This window comes from Trichomycterus rosablanca, chromosome 12, assembly GCF_030014385.1.
Source record: "Trichomycterus rosablanca isolate fTriRos1 chromosome 12, fTriRos1.hap1, whole genome shotgun sequence".
Taxonomy (NCBI): domain Eukaryota; kingdom Metazoa; phylum Chordata; class Actinopteri; order Siluriformes; family Trichomycteridae; genus Trichomycterus; species Trichomycterus rosablanca.
In genome coordinates, this window is record NC_085999.1 from 5,761,769 (window position 1) to 5,787,918 (window position 26,150).

The 26,150-nt window shown below is 37.6% G+C and overlaps 2 protein-coding genes across 2 annotated transcripts; one reads left to right on the forward strand and one right to left on the reverse strand.

The window, feature by feature from the left end:
* Positions 1–230: 230 nt before the first annotated feature.
* Positions 231–7,807, forward strand: dbi (diazepam binding inhibitor (GABA receptor modulator, acyl-CoA binding protein)). The gene is made up of 4 exons (XM_063005539.1): positions 231–339; positions 4,505–4,622; positions 4,737–4,799; positions 7,497–7,807. The coding sequence occupies exons 1-4, from the start codon at positions 331–333 to the stop codon at positions 7,568–7,570; spliced, it is 264 nt and encodes an 87-aa protein (XP_062861609.1). The 5' UTR covers positions 231–330; the 3' UTR covers positions 7,571–7,807.
* Positions 7,808–9,412: 1,605 nt separating this feature from the next.
* On the reverse strand, positions 9,413–25,762 carry sctr (secretin receptor). Its single transcript, XM_063006377.1, has 13 exons — positions 25,703–25,762; positions 21,740–21,848; positions 19,006–19,101; positions 18,139–18,248; positions 17,285–17,394; positions 17,068–17,200; positions 14,876–15,029; positions 13,471–13,531; positions 12,753–12,822; positions 11,445–11,536; positions 11,146–11,284; positions 10,704–10,745; positions 9,413–10,241 (listed from the first exon to the last, which is right to left on the reverse strand). Exons 1-13 carry the CDS (start codon positions 25,760–25,762, stop codon positions 10,098–10,100), a joined length of 1,320 nt encoding a protein of 439 aa, XP_062862447.1. The 3' UTR covers positions 9,413–10,097.
* Positions 25,763–26,150: the final 388 nt, after the last annotated feature.

Here is a 26,150-nt window from a genome sequence, read left to right on the forward strand (position 1 = left end):
AGTCCGTATGTAATAATTTAATGCAGGGACTCATTATGATTCACTCTATCTGGCCTGAATGAAGCTGCCCTATGCCCTAGTTAGCACTCTTCCAAAGCGTGGTGAGCTAATGCCACTCACACTCACACAGGTCTACGCTTTGTCCAGCCTGTAAAATGATTGGTTCATTTCGATCGCTACATGTTATAACGTCCAATAGGATAGAAGGGGCGGGGTTAACTCTGCCCTCTGAAACATGCATTGTTAGGGTTGAGAGTTCAGTGAGTGTGAACGGTTCCTGTGGGTCATTTGTCTGATATTTCTGGTGGTCAGTACTCAAATACTGAAATCATGTCTGAGGTTAGTACATGCACTGACATTGCTGCAGGAATTAATGTTAACACATCGCATGTCAGCTACTTGCATAACACATATTGCATATTGCTACCTTTAAACTGTAGCTGGATAACTGTATAGCTTGATCATTTAGATATCTGTGTAAATAGATAAAACTGTTTATTTAAAACTACCACTGTACATTTGTCAGTATTTTATGCTAAATTTGGGGAGCATTTTGCATTGTTAAGATCAGTAAATCTAAGTAGATAGCTAAAAATACATGATCAAGCTAACTACTGTACACTGAACTGATCAAATGAGGCCTTTTGGAAATCAAGAGCAGTAAATGGGTTAATGTTTATATCATTGCATGTGTAAATATAACCACATGCAGTATAATTAATAAATGTAAGTGTTTTGCATTGTGCAGATTTCAAAACGGGGTCATGCTATACATGTACCTATCACATGTAGTCATGCAATATGCATATCTTCAGTTTATAACAGTATACAATCATACAATCAATTAGTCCAGGTTTAATCAATCTAATTTAGGTCTTATTTAATCCTAAATTATATAAATGGCCTGATAGTTTGGACACAGATCACGTACACGTGTATGTGAGGTTCATTTGAGGGTGGTGCAGTATGAACCTTTGTTTCTTCATGATTTGAAATCATGTCTGATGGAAAAGTCCAATGTCCAAACGCCATGCAGGGTGATAAGGAGAAAGCTAAGCACTTCACAGAATAAAAGAATATATATATGTTTTATATTATATCGGATTTTATATAATTTGACATTTAAACCATTTACAGTTATGCTGAATTTACATGCTGGCGCTGTACTGGCAGCGGTACAGTATCAATGCGCCTGACAGAACATAGTCCTATAAAAAGGTCAAGATTGTAATAATGTAAAGGATTAAAGGGGAAAAAAACCGAACACCAGGTTCTAACATCAGTTTGATTTTCATTAGAGAAGCATAAGCCTGTGAGGAATACAAGTCAACAGATTTGCATTGAACAATCAAAAATTACACCTGCACCAGTGGCTCTTTATTGTGTAGTGCACATTACACCAGATTACAACCATTGTTAGAACTATTAAAGTAAAAATAAAATGTATTATTTCTGTAAACATACAAATACATTAGGCTTTGTCTCTGTTAGGAATTGATGCATTTACATGTAACTAATTAAGAACACAACAGAATTGCTGTTACGTTAAACTACAAAATACCAGTAATAATAATAATAGTAAAGAAAATGAAATACTTGACACACAGAACTTGGTGTGCAAACTTGACTCAAGTACAGCCAGTAGCAGCATTAGTTCAGTAGTGCATGTACAGGGGTTGGACAAAATAACTGAAACACATGGTTTTAGACCACAATAATTTATTAGTATGGTGTAGGGCCTCCTTTTGCGGCCAATACAGCGTCAATTCGTCTTGGAAATGACATATACAAGTCCTGCACAGTGGTCAGAGGGATTTTAAGCCATTCTTCTTGCAGGATAGTGGCCAGGTCACTACGTGATGCTGGTGGAGGAAAACGTTTCCTGACTCGCTTCTCCAAAACACCCCAAAGTGGCTCAATAATATTTAGATCTGGTGACTGTGCAGGCCATGGGAGATGTTCAACTTCACTTTCATGTTCATCAAACCAATCTTTCACCAGTCTTGCTGTGTGTATTGGTGCATTGTCATCCTGATACACGGCACCGCCATTGGATGCACATGGTCCTCCAGAATGGTTCGGTAGTCCTTGGCAGTGACGCGCCCATCTAGCACAAGTATTGGGCCAAGGGAATGCCATGATATGGCAGCCCAAACCATCACTGATCCACCCCCATGCTTCACTCTGGGCATGCAACAGTCTGGGTGGTACGCTTCTTTGGGGCTTCTCCACACCGTAACTCTCCCGGATGTGGGGAAAACAGTAAAAGTGGACTCATCAGAGAACAATACATGTTTCACATTGTCCACAGCCCAAGATTTGCGCTCCTTGCACCATTGAAACCGACGTTTGGCATTGGCACGAGTGACCAAAGGTTTGGCTATAGCAGCCCGGCCGTGTATATTGACCCTGTGGAGCTCCCGACGGACAGTTCTGGTGGAAACAGGAGAGTTGAGGTGCACATTTAATTCTGCCGTGATTTGGGCAGCCGTGGTTTTATGTTTTTTGGATACAATCCGGGTTAGCATCCGAACATCCCTTTCAGACAGCTTCCTCTTGCGTCCACAGTTAATCCTGTTGGATGTGGTTTGTCCTTCTTGGTGGTATGCTGACATTACCCAGGATACCGTGGCTCTTGATACATCACAAAGACTTGCTGTCTTGGTCACAGATGCGCCAGCAAGACGTGCACCAACAATTTGTCCTCTTTTGAACTCTGGTATGTCACCCATAATGTTGTGTGCATTGCAATATTTTGAGCAAAACTGTGCTCTTACCCTGCTAATTGAACCTTCACACTCTGCTCTTACTGGTGCAATGTGCAATTAATGAAGATTGGCCACCAGACTGGTCCAATTTAGCCATGAAACCTCCCACACTAAAATGACAGGTGTTTCAGTTATTTTGTCCAACCCCTGTATATATACTGTACATCCAGTCAGAAGCAGCATTTTTGTGTTTAAGGTGCTGCTGCCTTCATTCATTCATTCATTCAGTTTTATCACTGTTTTATCATGGTTAGTGTCATGGTGGGTCTGATTTACCAGGTGAAAGGCATGAAATACCCCAGACAGGTCATCAGTCTATCACTGGGTGCACACACACTCACATTTAGGGCAATTTTAGTACAGTAGTTCCAATTATCCTGACTGCATGTCTATGGACTTAAAGTCCAAGCTTATCTAAAGGTCCTGGTCGAAGTAGATCAGATATTCACAATACAGTTTGAGTTGTGTTAATAACTGTATGTGTAATGTAAGGTTTGGTTTAGAAGGATGATGGTCGTATGGAAAAAGCAGTTTCTCAGCCTAGAGTTTTGTAACGCCGCCCAAATGGAAGGATAAAGAACTGTAACAGGGCTGGCAGGAATCTTTGCATATGTTAAAGGTCTTGGTGTCTAAATCTGGCAACTGGAGATATTCTGTGTTTTACTGATGATCCTCTGTAGCTATTTGGAGAAATCATTCAATAAAAAACATAATCTGTAATAAATCTGTTTCTTTTTACCACAATTTTCCACTTTTATTTTATATTAAACAATGGACTACTCTGCTTGCATATTTAGTAATGTGGTCAAAGTGTTATGTAATTCATGGCAATATTCTGTAAATATTCATTTGGATTAAACTAGTTAGTAAGTTACATGTTATTTTAGTGAGGGTTCACTAAGGCATTCACTGATATTATTTTACAGCTGGTCACGGTCATTTATGATCTCGAGATATGATTTACATTGATTCACATTTTTGTGGGCTTGTGCAAAAAGTTTCAACTGACCTTGTGATCAGGGATTTCTTAATTCTGTGGCTTCTGTGGATTTGTGTGCATGCTTTTGCGTAATGTTGCACAATCAAATCCTTTAACTCACGATCTTTACTTACAACCAAGAGAAACTCTCCCTTCTGCCATACTCTGAAATCTTGAAAGTATTCCCATTGGTTCTGGATTCTGGAAATTAATTCCCCTGCCCCCTGTAGTGTTAGACTAGGTTGGCAACACATTTACTCACATACACTTGGGCTTTAAGGTTGCACTTCATCTTGTCGTTTATCTTACTTGCTGCTCTCTTAGGCTGACAGTTGCAATAAAAAAACAATTCAATTATTTATCACAAGTTCCTACTTCATACTAATCAGGGTTGCATTGGATACAGAGCCCACATGGAAACATTGGTTGCAAGGCAGAATACTCCTGAAACAAGGTTATATTCCATCTCAGGACATATGTAAATAAGATGGTTGCATCAGGAACAGCATCCAGCATAAATTGTGCCTGATCAGGTATGCGGACCAGAATGATCTGCTGTGGTGACTCCTAATACGGGAGCAGTCGGGGGAAAAAAAAACAAAAAAAAAAAACGTTTTTTTCTAAGTGTATCTAAACTTAGTGTTGTAAATGCAGAATTACATTTTGAGTTATATTTCCTGGTATATATTGTATAAATTATGAATTATATGCCTAGGCTAAAACAGTTTCACAGATTAACATTTTCTCTTATACACAGGAGGCATTTCAGAAGGCAGCGGAAGAGGTGAAGCAGCTGAAAGCGAAGCCAACTGATGCTGAGATGCTGGAGATCTACAGTCTGTATAAACAATCCACAGTGGGAGACGTCAACACCGGTATGTTTTTACTCTGTTCTGTTCTACTATATGTTAAAGTATACTGTAAACCTTTAAAGCATGTTGTGTGTGGTTGTGGTTGAGTCTGATGTAATTTAAGTTTTCTCCTTGTAGCTCGACCTGGCATGCTAGACTTCACTGGAAAAGCTAAGTGGGATGGCTGGGATTCGAAGAAAGGTCAGTTTTCTTTTGCCCAGCACTAAATTTAACTATAGGCCTAAAAATACTCTTATTAAGAACACTGCTTTATGTTTACATCCTACCATGTTTAGTAGCATGTTTGGTTAGTTGGAAAAGGCAATGTGTTTTTTTGCAATATATGTTACATTGGGTCTGAAAAAGTGCCTTATGTTATATAGTGTCTGATGTTATACAGTGTTTGGGCTGCAGACGTTCTTAGCATTCACCTTAAATGCATTGCTGGTATGTTTTCAGTAAGAACAATGTACTGTATAACAGAACTCTGTAACAATGCATGCACTGCTTTGTCATCCGTTACACTTGGAATATCAGTTCTGATGCTGGTCGGGCATCACAGACGACTGGCTATGTCTGAGAAAATGGGAAGGCCTAATCCCTGCGATGGGTTGGCGCTCTGTCCAGGGTATTCCTGCCTTGCACAAAAGCATACACAACAGAAGCCTGGCAAAATGAAGGGGAAACTTATACCACCAATAAACTCTACAAGATCCACCCAACCATAAAAACAAGCAAAACTCCATCCCTCAAAAACTATAATAATAGTTTTATATAATTTATGCAAGATGCCCCATAGGACACACTAAACTCACTCATCCGTACCTGCCTGCAAAAGGGAGACCAGGCCCCCACTTGCCCCCTCTGTGGATCAAAAACCTCTGTCAAACATATTATCTACACATGCCAAAAGATGAACAACAAATTTTCACCTCAGTCCACCCCAAAAACTTCTTAAAATCTTAGAAGCACTAGGACTTCTAAGAGAAGCTTTTATCCAAACTCCATTACGCTCATGAACAATTGAACACTACTGTACTGTTAATACTCGGGACACTTGCACATCAAAAACTACCTATTTCATTTATGTATTTATGTACATACATGTATTTATGTATTAGGGCCAGTAATAGCTCAGTGGTTAAGGTACTGGACTAGTAAACAGAAGGTTGCCGGTTCAAGCCCCGCCACCACCAAGTTGCCACTGTTGGGTCCTTGAGCAAGGCCCTTAACCCTCAATTGCTCATTGTGTAAGTCGCTTTGGATAAAAGCGTCTGCTAAATGCTGAAAATGTAAATGTAATGGCATACACAGGATTTTCACCTTTACTTGCATTTCATATTTATATATTTTTATATTTTCTATAGTTTTTATATTGCACAAAACTGCACCTTTTTAAAATTACAATGTAAATTGCACATGCTAAATGTTTACAATGTTTTCTATGTTTACAGGTATGAATGTGTGTGTTAGAGAGAGAGTGAGCTGTGTGAATAAGATTGTCTGTATTGTATTTTTCGTGCACTGCAAGCATCTGTGTAACCAAAAACAAATTCCTTGTATGTGTGAGCATACTTGGCCAATAAAGCCCGATTCTGATTCTGATTCTGATTCTGACTTAAAACCGCCACATAAGATATGAAAAATCAGTTGAACTCTACACCCTCCCAGTCACACAAGCACCCTAATCCCTATGTACACAAGTAAAGAAAGAAATCGACCCCCTACTTTGACAGAACCTGTTATTCAGCCATGATAACATCCATATCAGCTGACATAGCATTAAGAAAGAAACAAACAAACAATTCCTGCCATGCACACAGTGTTTTGGGGTGGAACCGGCCCTGCCACGAACCTGACCAATATAAAGCAGTTGAGAAAGTGAAATAAAACATTTTAGGAAGGAAAAAGAAGCCACAGGAGTGGGCTCTTACACTAACCCCCCTTTCCAGTGCTAAAAATCTGTTTTTTTCCTGTACAACATACACCAAACAGGTTCAGATGCACCCTGTGAATTTTTATTTTTTAATTTTTTAATTTTATTTATTTTTTTATTTTATAAACCCAATTCCAAAAAGTTTGTATAGTTGGTAAAATTAGTTTTATATTGATTTGTGAATTGACAGGGATTTAATGCTTCACTTTATTAACTTTTTTTTATACCAAAAATATTTTAAAAACCATAAATGCTGGGATGGGACAAAGTAGGATTAGAAAGTAAATACTAGAAAGATTAAAAACAGCTAATTTGCCGCTCAGGTGGCGCAGCGGTAAAAACAAGCACACCAGAGCTGGGATCTCGAATAGATCATATTGAATATCAGCTCTGCCATCTGGCTGGGCAGCCACATGAACATCTGTTGTTCACAGGATGGGTAAGCCGGACCAGGGTTCCTCATAATAAGTGCAATTACGACCTCTGCTGGCTGAGTGATGGCGCCTGCGCAGAGTTGGGGAATAATGCTGATCAGGGTGTGGTTTTCCATGCACAAGGCTGATCTGCATATGAACTCGCCTCATGCAGGTGAAAAGAGGCAGTCGGTACTGAGCATGTGTTGGAGGGAACGTGTGTCAGTTGCGAAGCTCCTCAGTCAGCAGTGGAGGGTTGTATCGGTAAAGGTGAAGCGTAACGCAATCGGGGTAATTGGATCCGACTAGATTAGGGGAGAAAATTTTGAGGAAAAAAACAGCTGATTTGGAACTTTTCACAGGTAACCTTGAGCAAGAATTGAGGTCGAGGTTTGTGTTGGATTGGTACTTTTATTCACTGTGTATTTTTGACTAGCATCTAGTGTTTTCAGGTGGTTCTAGACCCAGGCAGCACTGATTAGGATTCAGCGTATATTGAAGATTAATTAACAAATACTCACTTTGCTTTATTTATTTTCTGTTTTTCAGGTATGAGCAAGGAAGACGCAATGAAGGCTTACATCAGCAAAGTGGAGGAGCTGAAAAAAAAATATGGAATTTAAACGGTTTCTGATTGTGCTGTTTATTGGTGCCACTTGTTTTATCATTGTTAAGCCTTAATCTTGTTATTGTGTGACCATGTGCTCTTTCATGTACTACAGATATCAGTAACATAAAACCTTTCAGTGGGAACAGGACATGAAACATGCCTGTTCGACCTACAGAAACCGTCCACCAACATCTGAGTATTGAAACTCTTTTGTACAGACCACAAATGAAATAAATCTTATTGATCTTAATGAGTTGTTTTTTTTCTTTAATTTGTCTTTGTTATAATGTTTATTTAATAACAGTAAAACATTATAATTTGTAACTTGTAAATAATCAAAATGTTAAAATTGATAGTATTTAAGTTCAACATTATATTACATGTAGGTTAATAATGTTCTGATAAGTTAAATCATTTAGACGTCTCAATAAAGATATTTTATTTTGCTCTATTGCAGCTGAAATTACATAGACACTATTATTATAACTCTATTATTATAGCTATTGCACTAAACAGCAGCAAAAACATACAAAACAGTAGCAAATAAGAAACATTAATATGATAATAAATATCAATTTTTGTGTTACATGATGACACAACATAAAAGTTACTTGACTAACAGGTAAATATGGGCTTCATTTACCTCGGAGACTTATATTAAGCAAATTCTCGTTTACAAGCATTTAATCAAACATGTACATTTAAAATAAAACAACAAACTGTAAACAACAACACAAGTACACTTAAAGTAATTAGATCTATGAAATGTAATGTAGCAGACAGTCATACAATCTGAATAGAAACACTAAGGGCTGTAATGTGTGTGGTACTAAAGATATACTCTTATAAGTATGTGGCACTGTGATTGCATTCTTTTATGAAAGAAATTGATAAAAATAGTTAAATTCCTGCTCTGTAGGACCTGCATCAGTTAATTACTGTTGTGAAGTAAAAATTCTATTAGTGGCAACAGCTCAGTCATAAAGTGGTAGAGATAGAGAGCTCAGTCCTGAGAGAGATTCACATGAACAGAACATAGATCTTGACATGCAGTGAATGTGGTCAGATTTCTAATTTCTAAGCTAAGCAAGCACATAGATGCTTGACATCACTTTGTACAATGCCAAGCATTAAATGAAGTTGTGATGTGAAGCACAGGGCAATTTGAACCTGAAGCTGCCAGCATTTTTAAATAATAATCTGTTAGTCTAACTGACCAATCTAAGTTTGGTACATGCCAAAAGAATGCTATCTGCCTGGATGCATGTGCCAGCTGCTAACATGGTAAAGAAAAAGTAATGACTTGGGTTGTTTTGATAGTTTGGACTGGTGCTCTTATTTCCAGTGAAGTAAAATATAAAGAACTGTGTTCAGCATTCCCATGTGTAGAGGCATTTGGATTGTTTAAGTGGGAAGTGTCCTTAAAACTTCCAAGGTAGTGTAATAATAATTCATTAAGTTATAAGCTATAAATATGTAAATAACACTTCAAAAATAACATTAAACTTACTTAATCTTTGAAGTTTAAAGCCACATCACAAGTATACTGTTTTATACAAACGTTTGGAGACCCTGATCACTTCTTTTTTGTTTTTCTTTCCTCTACAGGAAATAATAAAACAGTTAATATGTATTTGTATGTCATTAATATGTATATATATATATATATATATAAATGTGGGTTCCGCATTTTTTTAACTCTTTTTATTAAGAATTTCAAAAACAAATCACATCACTTTTCTAAATAATCACCTTCCGATGCATTTTTTTCAGTGTCGTACAAACTTTTTAATGCCATCAGCAAAAAATGTCATCACATGAAAATCTTCTTTCCCTTAAAGCTTCTTTGCGCATCCAAAAAGTGGAAATCAGATGGTGCTAAATCTGGATTATAAAAGTCTCTCAGTCTCTTAAACACGACCAATTACTACTCCTCCCACCCTCACCGTTTCCAACCAAAATATAAAAGTGCCAAAACATTTTGAAGATCCCACGACTATGTATGTGATACTGATCCCTATGAGAACCCACCTAGTGCAGGTGAAAAGAAGCAGGTGGCAAGTGCACATGTTGAAGGGGGAGTGTGTTAGGTACAGCCCTCCTCAACCAAGGTGGGGATCTGCAGCAGTGGAGGAGATATATAACCAGGGTAATTGGATACGACTGGATTGGGAGAAAAAGGGAAAATGCATAATAATAATAATAATCATAATAATAATAATAAAAATGTGCCACAGTTATTGGCATCTTCTCAGATTCTCTTTTCTCCTAGGTCCTCTTTTGTGGATTCTCCTCTTAAGTTTACCTTACAGGTTTTTATAGTGTGAGGTTAGGGGATTAAGGTGACCATGACAAATGCTTGATTCTGTGTTTGATGGCATATTTAATTCAATGATCCAGTAGCATCTAGCAAATACAGATTTAAATATATTATTTCTGGTGCTGGTTCAATCTGGTGAACAGTAGGTTATATTGAATGATGCACTGAGATTTAGTGCAATCTTATTTGATTGCACTGATATGTAGAAAGTGCACATGTGTTATATGTTATTTCTGGCTAACAGTGAGATCTGGGTGAGCGGTAGGCCACTGTGGCTCAGGGAACTATGACGCAGTCTAGAGTCGCCATGAATGTGCTGCTTCAGACGCCACCGTCGCCATCGCCTCTTAATCTCATGCTGAACCTGCCAAAGGTCAGATTAAAAAGTCAGAACGGTTGAAGTCTGCAGTCGAAAAACACAGTCATTCTGTAATAAGTGACTGTCACATTAATTCATTCCAAATGCATTCTTAGATGATTTAAGAGGTACTAATGTTTGAAATACTCAGTTAACTGTCTTAAAACTGTTTCGAACCAGTATTATAGGCACTCTTGTTAAAAAAAGGAATTGAATTTTAAAGCGCTTTAAAGAGAATGAAAGATGTTTTTGTGGTTAATTAGCTTTATCTCATACTAATATTTTAGATATAAATATATTAATTTGTTTTCATTTTATATTCCGTGTGTGATAAGCTAGAAACGACAGGCCACCCAACAAAAGTTTCTAATATAAAAACAGCATTTTTAAATGAATCTGTTTTAATGTGGACCAGCTCTAAATGAAGCCTGAAGATGATGACGAAGTATGAGAGAGACAATCACTTACCTCTCCATTTAGGAAGCAGTAGAGGAGTGCAACTATAAAACCCTGTAGAAAAGAACACATTTTAATTATGCCTGAGCTAAACTAGTTTGGAAATCTATCAAACCAACTCTGAAGTGCATTTGTTGTATATTAAAGTTTCTATAAACTCCACATAAATAGTTAACAATCATTAAAAACAAATGTTTGTACAGCCTCATTATTCCTTATTTTCAATGACTATTTGGGCATCTGCAAAGACATGACTGGCTACTGTTCGTGCTGCCAAAACAGCCTAGCCATTGGGAGATGCAGTTGTCAGTGCAGTCTCAGTGCTGGTCCCAAACCCAGATAAAAATTAAAACTTGCACACTTCCAAGTTTTTTAAGCTTGTATATCTGGTTGTACATTTTTATGTGAGTGAATAAGTGTATGTTGACAAATTGTGTTCTCTGTACTTCATCACCTGTGTGGAGGCCAGAGCAAGCTCAATAGTGTTCCAGATCTGGAAGGTGAGGATGCTGACTTTATCCGGGAAAAAAGCAACGAGTGCATACTGCACGCCGAACAGAGACACTAGCAGGAGTGTGGACTTGGCCAGCTTCCTTCACACACAAAGCAGACGAACAGCATCTCAGAAGTAATTTAAACCAAAAACAGAATCCCTGTATCTGTTCTTTATCTTGTAAACATGCAGTGTTTCACCAGAACTATTCTATTTCTGTAAAACCTTTTATATGGTCATCTGTTGTGTGTTAAACTTACCTGTGCTGTTTAAACTCATTTCCTATCATGTCTGGAGCTCTCATCTTGCTCACTAACGTCAGTATAATTCTCAGGAAGAACACCATGTTCACCTGTATTATGAGGCATTTAAACAATGCATTGTGAAAACAAAGACTGTAAAGGAAGAAATGACAAATAGTTAAGGCATCTAGATGCTGCACATTCTTTATTTGTTAATTCTCTTAAACATTTAATTACATGACAAAATGCTGACCAACTTGATAGTATTTTGTAAATATAAACACACTCAAAAAGTTTATGAGTGAAAAGTTGAAATTACATTGAAGACAAACATTTTAAAACATTCCACAATAAGCAGGTGAAATGGTAACCGGTAAGGGTATCATGTTGGGTTTTTTCAAGCAAAGATGGGACATGGCTCACCATTTGGTACCAAACTTCAGAAGAGAATTGTCAATCAGTAAAAAACAAGTATCTTTCAACTCAAGTAATTTTGGTCTGTCAACTTTCTTCTGTACAATATATTATGAAAAGATTCAGGCAATCCAGAGAAACCTCAGTCCTAACAGGGCAAGTTTGGATATTACCCCTGCTGAATATACATGTCATTCAAGCCTTCAGCTAGCATTACATGAGAAACCATCATGCTTCTATAATAAATATAGCAAATGTGCAACATACTGCAGCTGGAACCAAAGTTTTATAAGTGGATTTCAGCTCAATGCATGTCACACAACCAAGCCAGTAATTGGTACCATTATCATTTTGAGGTTTCCCAAGTCTTGGTTAATATATGTTATAGTGAAAAAGAGAAAAAAAGATGAATAAAGAAAATATGGAACACTTTTCAGCTGTGGTAAGCTGGTGGAATAAGCAGCTGATTTATACATCAAATTGCTGTTGTGTTTTCTTTTGGCTGGTAAGCTAAATTGGCAGGGTTTTTCCTCACCATCTCACTACAGATAGACTCAGCCAACCAACAGCATTCTCTGAGCCTCTACAAGACTCTAGGGAAGGTTGTTTTTTATCCAAAACACAACACAATAAACTGTGCAAAAAGTGAAGGATCTGAACACTTTCTAAATTCATTGTATTGGAAGTAACTCCTCTTTCAAAGTCACTCAGTTCTTTTCCTACTGTCATCTTCATACAAAATTAAAGTAAGCTAGACCTGCAGTAGATATGTTTAAGAGGATCATCTATTCTTCTCTACTTATTTATTCAGGATGTACTTATTTATTTTTATCACATATCTTTTTTAATAATAATGTACTATAAAATCATGACTGTTGCAATTTATATTATAATGTACTGTATCTGTCTTACTATAATAAAAAAGATGACAGGAGCTCTTAGGATCCACCAGATCCAACCACTGCCTCTTGTTTCCCAACATCTGCGGACAAACACACACACATACCCACACATATTGGTGTCCATATTAACACACATGGTTTTGGAATTGATTGTCCAGCAAGCTCATGGATACGCATCAACATACTATTGTCTATATAGTTTATTTACAGGCTGTCTTAAATCAAACCCGGCTGTGATTAAGTATTTAAATTGGCTTATCAATTTAATTTAGTTGACTGACTGATGCAAGTTACTGTTGTATGACATATTCAGTAACAGAGGCAGTTGGGTGGTGTTTAAACCTCTGTAGGTTAGTTAATTTAAAGGTGTAAATACAACCTCAGCTTATAGATGCCTATTTGGACTATTTACTTCTATTTACATACATTTAAACTGATTTGTAATTATAATGAATTATAGATTAACAAAGTGTCTTGACTGGATGTGCTTCAACTTAAAGACAATACATTAAGATTATGTGACAGTTTATTATTAATATCCACTAAATTATGTAATACATAAAACCATGTTGCACAGAGATAACAGGACAAGATGAACAAGTTAAAATGTGTGTCCTAATAGTCTCGTGTATTGGATGTTTTTTCTGTACTTGTAGAAATGAAATGTTGACAGATGTACTGAAGCATGTGGGAGTTTTTCAGAGACGTGTGTGAACATATGAACGTACCCCTCATCTTCCTGCAGGTATTTGGCCACACCCCACAAAACGATGATCAATATAGGTGTGCCTAGGTGGACAAAAACAGGGACAGAGGTTAATTCAGATTTCTTTAGTTAAAACCTGATACATAGTATACTAAATGTATTTAGCACTTGCCAGCACAAACTTCAAGTGGTTTGAACTATAGATAAAGTAATAACACTTTTTAGTGGGTTAGCTACATACGGCCTTCATTTTACTTGTATAGGCATTACACACATTCTTATACAGATTTGTGATGGCATCATGACAAAACATGAAGTAAAGTCAGAGGTTTGAAACAGCATTTAACAAAATTGGTTAATTAGTAAACTGAGCGCACAGAGTATTGGCATCCTCAAGTACATTTACATAAATTATATGGCAAACTCTCTCTATTAAATATACAGCTGTTACATTTCACATATTTCAGAAGCCTAATGCATCAGCTGAATGAATTACTTTGATACAATCAAACTGAAGAGATACATTCTTTTTAACACAGTTTCCATGTAATATCAGCTAATATAAATGTTTTAATGCCCTTACACCACAGTTACAAAAAAAGCCCCAACAGTTTCTCTAAAATTCTAGCTAATAACAAAGAGAAAAGGCAGGAGAAGGTTGTTGCATCTAAAGCAGATGTTTACTTAACTGTAAACAGTGTCACTTGTGTTCTAATTCATGACAAAACTGTTTAGGACTATATCTGACCATCTGGACAAAGACCACTGTTCAGTGGACTGTGTAACTGCTACAGTCAAACTACAACATTTACAGTGACTAACAGATGCTTTTATCCAAAGTGACTTACAATTGTGATTCAATACAATGCAAGCATGAGGGTTGGCAAGAAGCCAACAGTAGCAACTTTGCAGAGAAGGGGCTTTAACAAGCAACCATCTGATGAATTAAACGGTATCCTAAACACTGAGCTACCACTGCTTTTATTTACAGTATATGGCCAACAGAGAGGTCATCTGTTTCAGTTAATCATAATTACTAACAAAAAATAGAAGGCATGCTACAACCTTAATTGACATTATAGAACTCGCTACATCATCAAATTGATGTATGTTTATTTTAACAAAGTAGATATATTTTCAGAAAATAAACTTAAAAAGGAAATCAGATTATCTTTTTTGTCAAAGAAGTTTCAATAATTCAGTAACAGTAAAAAAACAGGTGCAAAAATTCCTAAGATCGTACAGTACATGTCCCTGACTAGTGTATGTAGACAGACTTCAAATATTCATCTATTGCTTGTGTCACATGTCACAATATTTTATATTTTTACAAAAGTGTATTGTGACCAATAACAATATCAGTATAATGCCATTATTTCACCCACCCCAAGGATGTAATTGTCTGTGTGTGCGTGTAAAAGATGTACCCCAGCCGAGGGTGATGTACCAGTGCAGACGTTTTCTTGGGGAGTGCAGGGACAGGTGGATGAGGCTATGCAGGTAATGACCCTCCACCAACAGCCAGCTGTAGTTAGCCAGGATGGCATAGTTAGAGACCAACAAAGCTACCTTGCAGCCAGGCTGACAACACAACAAACAGAAACATCCATATATTAAACTAATATTTCATTTCACACTGCCATTGACAAACATTTCCAGTAGCACTACACTGAATGCTTGTTTCTTTTTTGTAACTTTTTAGGTCAAAACAATATCTTCAACCTGTCATGAATATTGTCAGAAGGAAATCAGTTCTACCCTCAGGCTTTTCATTCATTTTAAATAAAATGGAATGGAATTGTGCACCATGTGATATTCAGCCATGTGATTATCTACATTAACTGCTTATTGTAAACCCTTACTAAATGGGTAAGTCCATGCGAGTATTAACCTTTCTTTGGACCAATAAAGTTAGAAAAAAGGATTTTGTTTCTTTTAATGATCTATAATGCCTTTTGCATAGAAGCAGCAAATCATGATGCTTCCATCTCCATACAGTGTACAGTAAGCACTAAGTCTCAAAAAAAGGCTCTGTACATAACCTGGCTAATACAATTCCTACAGTGAAACATGTTGGCAGTATCATGCTACGGGGGTGCTTCTCAGTGGCATGGACAGGGAGACAATGACCCAAATCATACAGCCAAAACAACACTGAAGTGGCATCAGGGCAACTCTAAATGCCCCTGAGTGTCCCTGCCAAGGCCAAGACTTAAACTTAATTGAACATGTAAAGAGAGACTTGACAATGGCAGTTCATAGATGCACATCATCCAATCTGACAGAGCTTAGGAGTAACTACTATAAAGAATTGGATAAACTGCCCAAATCCAGGTGTGCAAAGCTTGTGAAGACATAGCCAGCATGCAGCTGTAATAGCTACCAAAGGGCCTTCTAGAAAGAATTGGATAAATCAAATTTTTTTATTTATTATTTTAATTTAATTTATGTTTTCACTTAATCATTATAGGTGATAAGGTGAGTAATTGATGGGTACATATTAGGGCTGGGCGATATATCGAGATTTTATAAAATATCTATATATTTTCATACGCGATATAAGAAGACAATATCGCTTATATCGATATAGATGTTGCGTTCCAATTAGATCCGACGGTTCATCTTTCTCTTCTCCCAGTTTGTCTCTGCACATGTTCACCTGCCCCGCCCCTCTCCCTCACTGAACACAACTCGCCCCTCCCCCACCGCCAATTCTTTCTGCCCTCAGAACACATTTCTGTAAGTAAAACTCTAATGATAGCATGGAGACGGTTGAGGAGCTGGTTAGTAAAAAGAATAATAATGGCTCAATTATTTGGAGATGGTTCGGATTCAATGGTGGAGAAGTGTCAGATGAGCAGCAGAATAATGTATTCTGTAGAGAATGCTGAAAACAAGTCCAGACAAAAGGTTCGACCCGGTCCGTGTACCTTTGGTAATTCGTTGTTCGTTTATTGAAATATAAACACTAGGATTAACCTTGGAGCTAAATGTTGCAAATGGTGAATAAAAATATCACACCAGTACTTTAAATGCTTTGAATCAACTGGATCAACTGGTTAGTCCATTTCTGAAATATTTATTTAAGAGATTTACATAGGATGTTAACTTAAGTTTGAGAAATCGTTGTGCTGGGTTCAGTGTTACACTGGAATGTTTTAGAAAGAAAAACAGATAATAAAGAAAAATGTTTATTGAATCAATTATATAAAATAAACTATATGCTTCCAACTTTGTGCAAACAATTTGAGAAAGGCTATTTCCTGTTTTAGCAAGTTTGACAAGTGTGGTGTGAAGGAATTCCAGTGGCCTGCACAGAGCCTTGACCACTTGACCGTACTGAACATCTTTGGAATTAATTAAAATGTTTATTGCAAGCCAGGCATTCTCATCACTATCAGTGCCTAACCTCACAACTGCTCTTGTCACTGAATGGGTACAAATTTTCATAAACACCTTCCAAAATCTTGGACTGAAGGCTGTTATAGCTGCAAAGAAAAAGGGGCCAACTCCATACTAATGTGTTAATGTCAGGTTTACATTAAGTTCATGGTCAAACGGTCATTTACTTTTGGTCATACAGTGTATGTGCATGGTTGCTGTGTGTGTTTATGTATACCGGGTGAGAGTCACAGTGGTAATAATCCTGTGAATTATGCAACACTGCATCTCTGATGAAGATGAAGGCAGCCCGTAGGATGAAGGAGAGGAAAAGCTGCATATGTATAACATTTCGGGTGCAGTGAAGTTTTCTGACAAAAAAAGAAAGCACATACTGAGTTTATACAGCATTTAATGCTGCTAGGTTAGTGAATAGCAGTTTTACAAGATTGTACCTGAACACACAGAGCAGAATAAGAGCAACAGCAAGGAACATCAGGGAGACGCTGTACCCCACTGAATACATGATCTGTACCCACATAAAATACTCATGTGACACCAGCATCTACGAACACAGAGGGGACTGAATGTCATACATTTCCAGTAGGGATTTACTCAAATCAATAACTTAAATCAAATCACTTTTATTGTCACGTCACATTAACACAAATGTAAAGGTACGTGTAAATCTTATGTGCGTAGTCCCTCACAGTAAGTAAATACACATTAAATGCACAATTAAATGGAAAATTATATAAACAAACACATGTACTTTAAATATATGTATGCAGACTATTACACAAAAGTACAATAAATAAAAGATGTATACACATAATATACATACAGACTATAACCCAAAATATGCAGATATGGATACAAGCTGTGCAAGACATATTCACTGCTCAAGGTGGGTCGGTCCGGGTACTTTCTGTGTGGAGTTTAAATGTTCTCCCCGTGTCTGCGTGGGTTTCCTCTGGGTGCTCCGGTTTCCTCCCACAGTCATGCAAGTTAGGTGAACTGGAGACACTAAATTGTCCAAGGCTGTGTGTAATGAGTAACTACCGTTTCTGTCATGAATGTAACCAAAGTGTAAAAAATGACGTTAAAATCCTAATAAACAAACAAACAAACATAATCCCTGTATATATGTGCAGGTGCAAATTTACAAGCTGAATGTAATAATTCACCTGTTTTGCATCATTTAACTAAGTTTCATTCTTTATGTACATAGATAAAGTTCTTGCCTATAAAAAGTGTGAGGCTGGTGATATATTAGGCTGTATTGTAAGTGAGACTAAATGAATTATACTGTATCTAAGGGAAGGTAGAGTGAATCATTCAGGATGTGTCCACAAGCCTGCTCGTATGGTGGGTACGTCTCCGTCCATCCATCCTCAGTACAGTTTCTGCTTACAATCCCTGGGGAAATAAAAATTAAATTAAAAGGAGGAGATAAACACTTGCATTGTGTACTGGTACAGCATATTATTTCAATAAGCTTAAATACACCATATGCCTAAACGTATTCAAAAACCCTTTATTCTACTCCATTAACTCAAAATTGGACCCTGATACTTCAGACCAAACCGAGGATGGAGAGATGTAAATACATGCTGTGACGAAATTTAAAGAAAATGTAGTAAAGTGCAGCACAATACAAGTTTGGAAGAGTTGGGTGTAAGAGTGGATATCAACAGATATTCCAAATTCTGGTTTGCATAATAATAATGATACCTGAGAATCGACTGGTTTGTTAAATGTATGATATGTTCACATTAAACAAAATATGACATGAAAAGATAAAGATTCACACTAATGTTATTATTTCTAATGCATATTAGAAAATGCTTAAATTGCAGATATGTTTATAAAGTATTTTAGATGAGTATATGCAACCCACTGCATTGTCAGGACAGTGCAAAGTCATCCAGTCTGATGAAGCTTGAGAGGATCTGCCATGACAAAAGGGGCTTAACTGCCTAAACACAGTGTGCAAAGAGGACTTGCAGCTGTAATTGCTAGTGTCTCAATGATTCTGTAAATAAGAGATTTAGGCTCTGATTTTAACATCATTTTTTTAAAACCTCTATTACACAGTGTACAAAAGTCAAGTCATCTTCAATAGAGTGTGGGTGTTTAAACAGAGTTTTGGTAAATAGTTTAATGTGAAGCTGACCTTTGACCATGAGGACTGTGGGGCAAGGTTTCTCGACTGTCTCTCCCACCTGTGTAAGTGGCCAGCAGCTCAGATGATCCCATAATGTACTGCAGCCTGCAGATGCAATAACAGAAGCAAATAGTGGTGTTATATAATAATGTCTCCTCTAGCATGATTTCCTCAGGGATCTACATATTATGCTGATAAATTTGCTTTTCTTTGAACTCTAAGTATTGAGGTTAAGGATGAGAAACATGATGTTTATGATTGTAATGTTTACAGGAAGTGATACATCAAAAATATCCTATAATTGTGACTCTGTTGTTCCCTTCTGTACTTATCTTTAAATGTCAATAATGGACAATAATGTAATACCAGATAATGTGAAATAAATGCTCTTGTTCTTGCAGTATGTGTAAATGAGTGAGCCAGAGCTCTGTCAGGACAAATCAGGAGCTGTGTATATATACAATATCAGCCAGAAGCTGCTCACATATATGATAAATGCTTTCCGCCTGAAGACAGCGGACACCACAGAGTCCACATCGCTCTCACGCTCTGTCTTGGTTTTGCTGATGAATGACAGGAAACCAGGTTGTCTTGTTATTGTAAATCTCTTTCACAAAGGTCGAAACTAATCTGGCTTTCTGTATCCAATGAAGTCTGTGTTGATGGGGCATGCTGCAGAGAAGAAAGAGCTCCGAGTTCCATACTGACATCAATTCTGCAAGTCTCTAGAAATGTACTGAACAAATGAAACACCCTTTATTAAAATTATATTACTTCAATATTTGGGCTTAATTGGGCTATGATCTAGTGAGTGCAAAAGCCAAAGCATGTTTGTACTTTTTTAAACAATCAGTGACCTTGTGGATGGAGGCAGTAACATCCTGGAAGAGTTACCTTAAAGAGTATGACTAGAGTAGACCTCCCACCAAATATGCCGTGAATAAAGAATCTACCCTACTCAAACATGAACTCCACAGGATGGCAATATCTGGTATCAGGACAGCAGGTCCTTCAATTCCAAATCTTATAATGTGGGTCATCCTACATGTCATCCTGGTGCCATCTTATTTCAAGGAAAATTTTCCCAGTCCAGGTGTTTTAGGAGAAAAAATTTCTTTACTGGCTCAAATGACCTCCTTTTATTGATTCAATTTTCAGTTCTGACGCTTGCAGGTACTTTAGCATGGACGCTCTGACTGGCCTTTAACTACACAGCAACATCCACAGAATGTTCAATGCATGTGTGTGTTGTGAAATATTTTCTCTATTAGCAGTTTTAAAGTTTCAGTTGCAATCAAAATGATTCAAACCCCAGATAAAAATGGTCTTGCCTTAATCACATCATACTAACTAACTCACAGAAAGCACAGCTTTATAAGCAGCTCACAGGATGTGGAACTGATGAGTGTCATTGATGAGGAACTAAACGAGGTAGAGGAGGTTTCATAATCTGATAAGTGTCATACTGCATCGTCATATGGTGGCTATTTATCATACTTCCTATCATATCAGTTTGGATTTTATGAGGCAACCAAGATAAACCCTAAACAACATATTTACACACTCATGCACAGTTCTATAAAGTCCTGTGTGTGTGTGTGTGTGTGTGTGTGTGTGTGTGTGTGTGTGTTATTGATAGCTGAGAGATATTACTACAGTAAAAATAAATTATAGGACCGTCGCCCCCAAGTCAAATTTCAAAAAGATGGTCCAATTTGTGGTCTTAAAAACAAAGAATGCATATTTGCTTATTATATATTAATGCTGAACGATTATGCTCAAAATATATTAATCCTAAGCTCAAAATAAAAAGGTTGTTAACTAGTCAGTTTGTTTGCTCCTATGTTTGTTTTTGTTCTAGTAAGTAACTGGTTGGTTGTTTGCATCAAGTTGCTAGCTAGTTAATTAAAAGTGTCATAAGAGGTTAGTCATGCCACTACTTTAAATTTCTATCCGTCACTGATTTACCATGGTAGGCACAGTGGTGCAGCAAATACTGTGTCTTTGTTTTTACTTTGGAATTTGGTTTTTACCAACCTACCAAATACATGCACAAAGAACGATGTAGTTAGAAGTAGATGTAGTAAGTAGATGTAGTTAAGTAAATAGGTTAGTTTGTGGTGCTCTTTGATACAGTGGCACCCTCACTATGATCCTGATCATGATGAAGAATTCATTCATTCATTCATTCATTCATTGTCTGATGAACTGCTTGACTGCTTTATCTAATTCAGGGTCGCAATGGGTACATTTCATGAACAACCCTGGACAAGTCACCACACACACACCCATACACGCACACGCACGCACGCACGCACACACACACACACACACACACACACTTAGGGCAATTAAGTATCTCCAGTTAACCTGACTGCATGGCTTTGGACTGAAGCAACCAAAGGAAACCCATGTGGGGAGAACATGGAAACTCCACACATAAAGGACCTGGACCGCTCCACCTGGGAATTGAACCCAGGACCTTCTTGCTGTGAGGCAACAGTGCCACCCACTAAGCCACCGTGCTGACCAATGATGAAGCAGCTACTGAAAATGAATAAACAAATTTAACATTCAGTTGAATGCAAACAGCAGATGTGATCTTCTGTTCTTAGCTAGCTTAGTGAAAAGTAAACGACCCTTGTGTAGGGTGATGCATAGGTTCCCCAGCTGTTAAGAAACAACTGGGAGAGGAAGTGTGCCTGTGCATGATTGAGTGAGTGTGAGTGTGTGAAAGTCTCACCTGTGGAGTAAGTGTTTATAAGGTTTTCTTGGTGGATGGTGTTGTTGCATTTTTCCTCCTCTATCATCCACAGCAGCTCTGGATCACACTCAGTAGGAATCGTTTTTACCTACATAAACACAACAATTGTGCTATTGTTGTTTTGTTTTATGGCGTAGTTACACTAACCATGCACTTTATTAAGTACACTTGGTTACATAATGTAAGTGCATCTTCCATACTGATGAAATTTGTGGGTATGCAATCACATGCTCATTACAATCCTGTTACAATCCTGTACCCTTTTGATTGAAAGGGACCATCGTAGGACCTCCACTGACCAGATTTTATTTATGAAGTAGACCAATGACAATAGCATGATAATAACATGCCAGTATTTGTTCTTTTGGTACTGTATGAGTGAAGTAGGTACAACAGTGATGTTGGGATTTTTAAACAACTCATTGTCAGTGCTAGGAGAAAAACAGTGTTCCAATCAAAAATATAAAGCCAGTGGTGTTTCGTGATCAGAGAGTGTCGGCTATGTATATGGTAAACACACTGTGCAGGAAAAAAAACCACTATAGTCAGTAATTGTATACTCACAAACTTCATCTGTAAGGTGTGGTTTATAAAATAATCAAAAATCAGTAAATATACATTACAAATAGGTGCACAAAGTACAGTGCTTGGTTAGTGTACGGCTGAATAAAGATTAAGACCATACAGTTATTAGCTTGTTCATTTTTATTACAATAAAGGCAAGCAAACAGAAACATTGTTTTATAGTGTTTGAAGGATGTTCTCTAAACAGGCCCATTTTAATAACACTTAACAGATTCAACAGGTAGTTATAATTTATTTTTAGATATCAGTTACAATGTGTGGCAATATAACAACATTATTCTACTATATTGTCTTAACCCTTTAATAAAGTTGTTCATTATCCTTTTAGACGTCCTTTATGCTCAAAAATTTTATTACTTTATTTTCTGTTGAGCTGGATTATGTATCATTTGAATTGAACAGCAAATAAACAAAGAATTATGTAATAATTTATAGTAGCAGATTTAGTTAATAATGACATGTTGCAGTATTTAACCCCTACCATAATATTGCCAAAATCTAACATAATCCTGCAGGAGGAGAGTCCTCAAGTGTGGACATCAGAATGTGATCTAGATAGAGATTGTAAGGAGGAATGGGCTTAGATTTCTTTCAATGCGTCCCCCAGATTTATTAAGCATTGTAAAAAAAGATATGTGAAATATACACCGATCAGCCATAACATTAAAACCACCTTCTGGTTTCTACACTCACTGTCCATTTTATCAGCTCCACTTACCATATAGAAGCACTTTGTGGTTCTACAATTACTGATTGTGGTCCATCTGTTTCTCTGCATGCTTTGTTAGCCCCCTTTCATGCTGTTTTCCAATGGTCAGGACTCTCCCAGGACCACTACAGAGTAGGTATTATTTAGGTGGTGGATCATTCTCAGCACTGCAGTGACACTGACATGGTGGTGGTGTGTTAGTGTGTGTTGTGCTGGTATGAGTAGATAAGACACAGCAATGCTGATGGATTTTTTTATAAACACCTCACTGTCACTGCTGGACTGAGAATAGTCCACCAACCAAAAACATCCAGTCAACAGCGACCTGTGGGCAGCATCCAGTGACCACTGATGAAGGTCTAGAAGATGACCAACTCAACAGCAGCAATAGATGAGCGATCGTCTCTGACTTTACATCTACAAGGTGGACCGACTAGGTAGGAGTGTTTAATAGAGTGGACACGGTAATAGTAGGTAGGCACTCCAGCAGCGCTGCTGTGTCTGATCCACTCATACCAGCACAACACACAAACACCCCAACACCATGTCATTGTCACTGCAGTGCTGACAATGATCCAATGGGGGTCCTGACCATTGAAGAACAGGGTGAAAGTAGGTTAAAAAAAGTATGTAAAGTATGTAGAGAAACAGATGGACTACAGTCAGTAATTGTGGAACTACAAAGTGCTTCTATATGGTAAGTGGAGCTGATGAAATGGACAGTGAGTATAGAAACAAGGAGGTGGTTTTAATGTTATGGCTGTATTTTTCTTACAACCATTGTATTTTGTATAATTAGGGAGCTTTTTGAGAACTAATTTAAATGAAAGATTCAAAGCACAAGTAACAAAGACGTTTTACTATCCATTCTGTTTGTGTTTTCCAGAATCGCCAATATTTGTGGATTTAATCTTATTTTTAAAATGATATAGTCATTAATGGCTTCAACCTGGTCAGGGCTGCACTGTGTCTGGCACCCCCAGGAAACTCAGTGCAAGGCAGGAAAAAATACTCATTAAAAACACAGGGAACCTGTTGTAGCTACTTTTCATGTTTGTCAGACAGTCGTCATCCTAAATATTCCACTCATTTAAAACTGGACTTTGGTCTGGCTTTTAGATGATTGCCTGCATAATGCTGAATTCTTATATTTTTTATGGGCTATTAAGTTTATAACTCTATATTTTGCACCTGTATTCATCTCATTAACCTTTATGTTGCTGTTTGTCCCAACCCAAGCTTGAATTTTTAGAACAGATATTCATTTTCACAGAAAAAGACAAAGAATAATATTATATTTAGGGCAAAAAAATATATATTTAAAAACAAAATGTAGTTTCCAAAAGTGAGAGGTCAACAATTTAAGACACATATCCTTGTTTACTACTTGCTTAACATTACCTTAAAGGGTTAATTCATGTTACCTTGACTTCTCCAACCTAGAGTCAAAGTGATGAGCTAATAATCCTTAAATAAATCAAAAGAAGCTAATCCTCAAATTTGTGTTAATTCAGTGAATAGAGCAAGTTGCCATAATTGTATATAATAATAATTATTATATTTTTAGAGATAGAAATGTGAGACAATTGCGAGAGGTTTAAATACTCTTTTAAATCTCATCTCTTTTTGGAAGTACAGTGGCACAGCTGAGACTACATGGAGCACCAGAGTAGCCCTGCTTTGGGCTGGCACACTATTCAGAGTCTGTTCCTGCCTAGTGCCCAGTGTTTCCAGGCAATGGCGAACCAACCATCCATCATAAAGAGGTTAATAAAAATGAATGCATGTTAAAAGGTTGGCACATTGTCACAGGAGTCCTTGGTAACCTCCGGTCAGTCTCTGTAAAGTTCTTACATTGTCCAAGTGTTGTTGTTTTGGGTCACCCAGGTGGATTGGCTGCAATGTACCAACATAACTGGTTGTAAATTGATAAGTGAATGAATAAGTGGCTAAAGGCTGTGACAGTATTCACACTGTTTTACACTATCTGTTACAATGATCTACTTTACAGATCAGCTGGGTGCTGCGAAACTGTAGTTTACAAATCACACTGGGTCACTGCATGTGAGGAGTTTGGCATGTTTTCCAAGCATCTGGTTTCCTCCAGGCTTGCCACGTTTTATCCCAACTCCCAAAAACATGGAATTTTTAATTGCTTATAGAAATATGAATAAATTGGTGATGCTTGTGATCGGTGCCCTAGGTTCACATCTTGGCTCTGTAGCTACAGCAACCCAGATCAGGATTTTATCAATAATTAAAGCTGATTAGATGCCGTACGTTATTATTGTTTTTATCTAAAATATATTTTATTTTAAGTTTTGGAGAATGATTTTTGAGGCTGTAAAATGTGCAACGGCGCCGGAGCTGGTCAGATGAGTGCCAGCAACATGTGTCTGTTACTGTCCGTGATGTTTTGCATGTTCTCCCTGTAGCTTTTCCTTATACCTACCCGAAAAACTGACAGTATTGTGTGGAAGGTGATTGTGTGAGTGTGTGTTGTCCTGCGATGGATGGTGACCTGTCCATGGTGTGTTCCTGCCTTTCGCCCTGTGTTTTCAGGCGGAACCGAACCCACCGCGACTCTGACTCGAATGCAGGAGGTAGTGAAATTAAATACACGAATGAAAAAAACCTCGATAACTCACGTGTGTGCAGAAAGTAAGAAGCACCGCCACTGCGGCTCTGCGGAACCCAGAAATCTTCATCAGATCGAGGTGATTCTTCTACCTGCTGCTGAACCGAATCGAACTTCTGCTAAAAGCTCCAGGTTCTTCTTTTTAATCCACGTACACAGTTCCCGGTGTATAAACTGCATGGCTGTTCGTCCTCAACATCAGAGCATGAAGATACTGAATAAATCACAACTTTTCCTGAAGCAGTGCGTAAAGTGCGTAAACATCCCTCTGACAGCTGATCACATGTTTAACCAATAATTCGATTGCGTCCGTTAAACGGATCTCAAGAAGCGCATCGGAAATCCAGTACCTGATTGATTCAGAGGATAACGTTTCACACACAGTTCACTGTATGTAGTCCGAGTCACTGCTTTCAATCTTTGTGCCCTTGGGAACACTCTTTACCCCTCCCCCACCC

What these genes read in the sequence shown, in the direction of transcription:
- dbi (XM_063005539.1), top strand. An exon ending in AGTGGGAGACGTCAACACCG is followed by an intron (nt 4,623 to 4,736) that starts GTATGTTTTTAC and finishes TTCTCCTTGTAG; the next exon opens with CTCGACCTGGCATGCTAGAC. An exon ending in TGGCTGGGATTCGAAGAAAG is followed by an intron (nt 4,800 to 7,496) that starts GTCAGTTTTCTT and finishes TCTGTTTTTCAG; the next exon opens with GTATGAGCAAGGAAGACGCA.
- sctr (XM_063006377.1), bottom strand. Translation starts at nt 25,762, where the DNA reads ATGAAGATTTCTGGGTTCCGCAGAGCCGCAGTGGCGGTGCTTCTTACT. An exon ending in TACCTGCAGGAAGATGAGGG is followed by an intron (nt 12,823 to 13,470) that starts GTACGTTCATAT and finishes GTTTGTCCGCAG; the next exon opens with ATGTTGGGAAACAAGAGGCA. An exon ending in CTGTCATCTTTTTTATTATA is followed by an intron (nt 11,537 to 12,752) that starts GTAAGACAGATA and finishes CTCATAATACAG; the next exon opens with GTGAACATGGTGTTCTTCCT.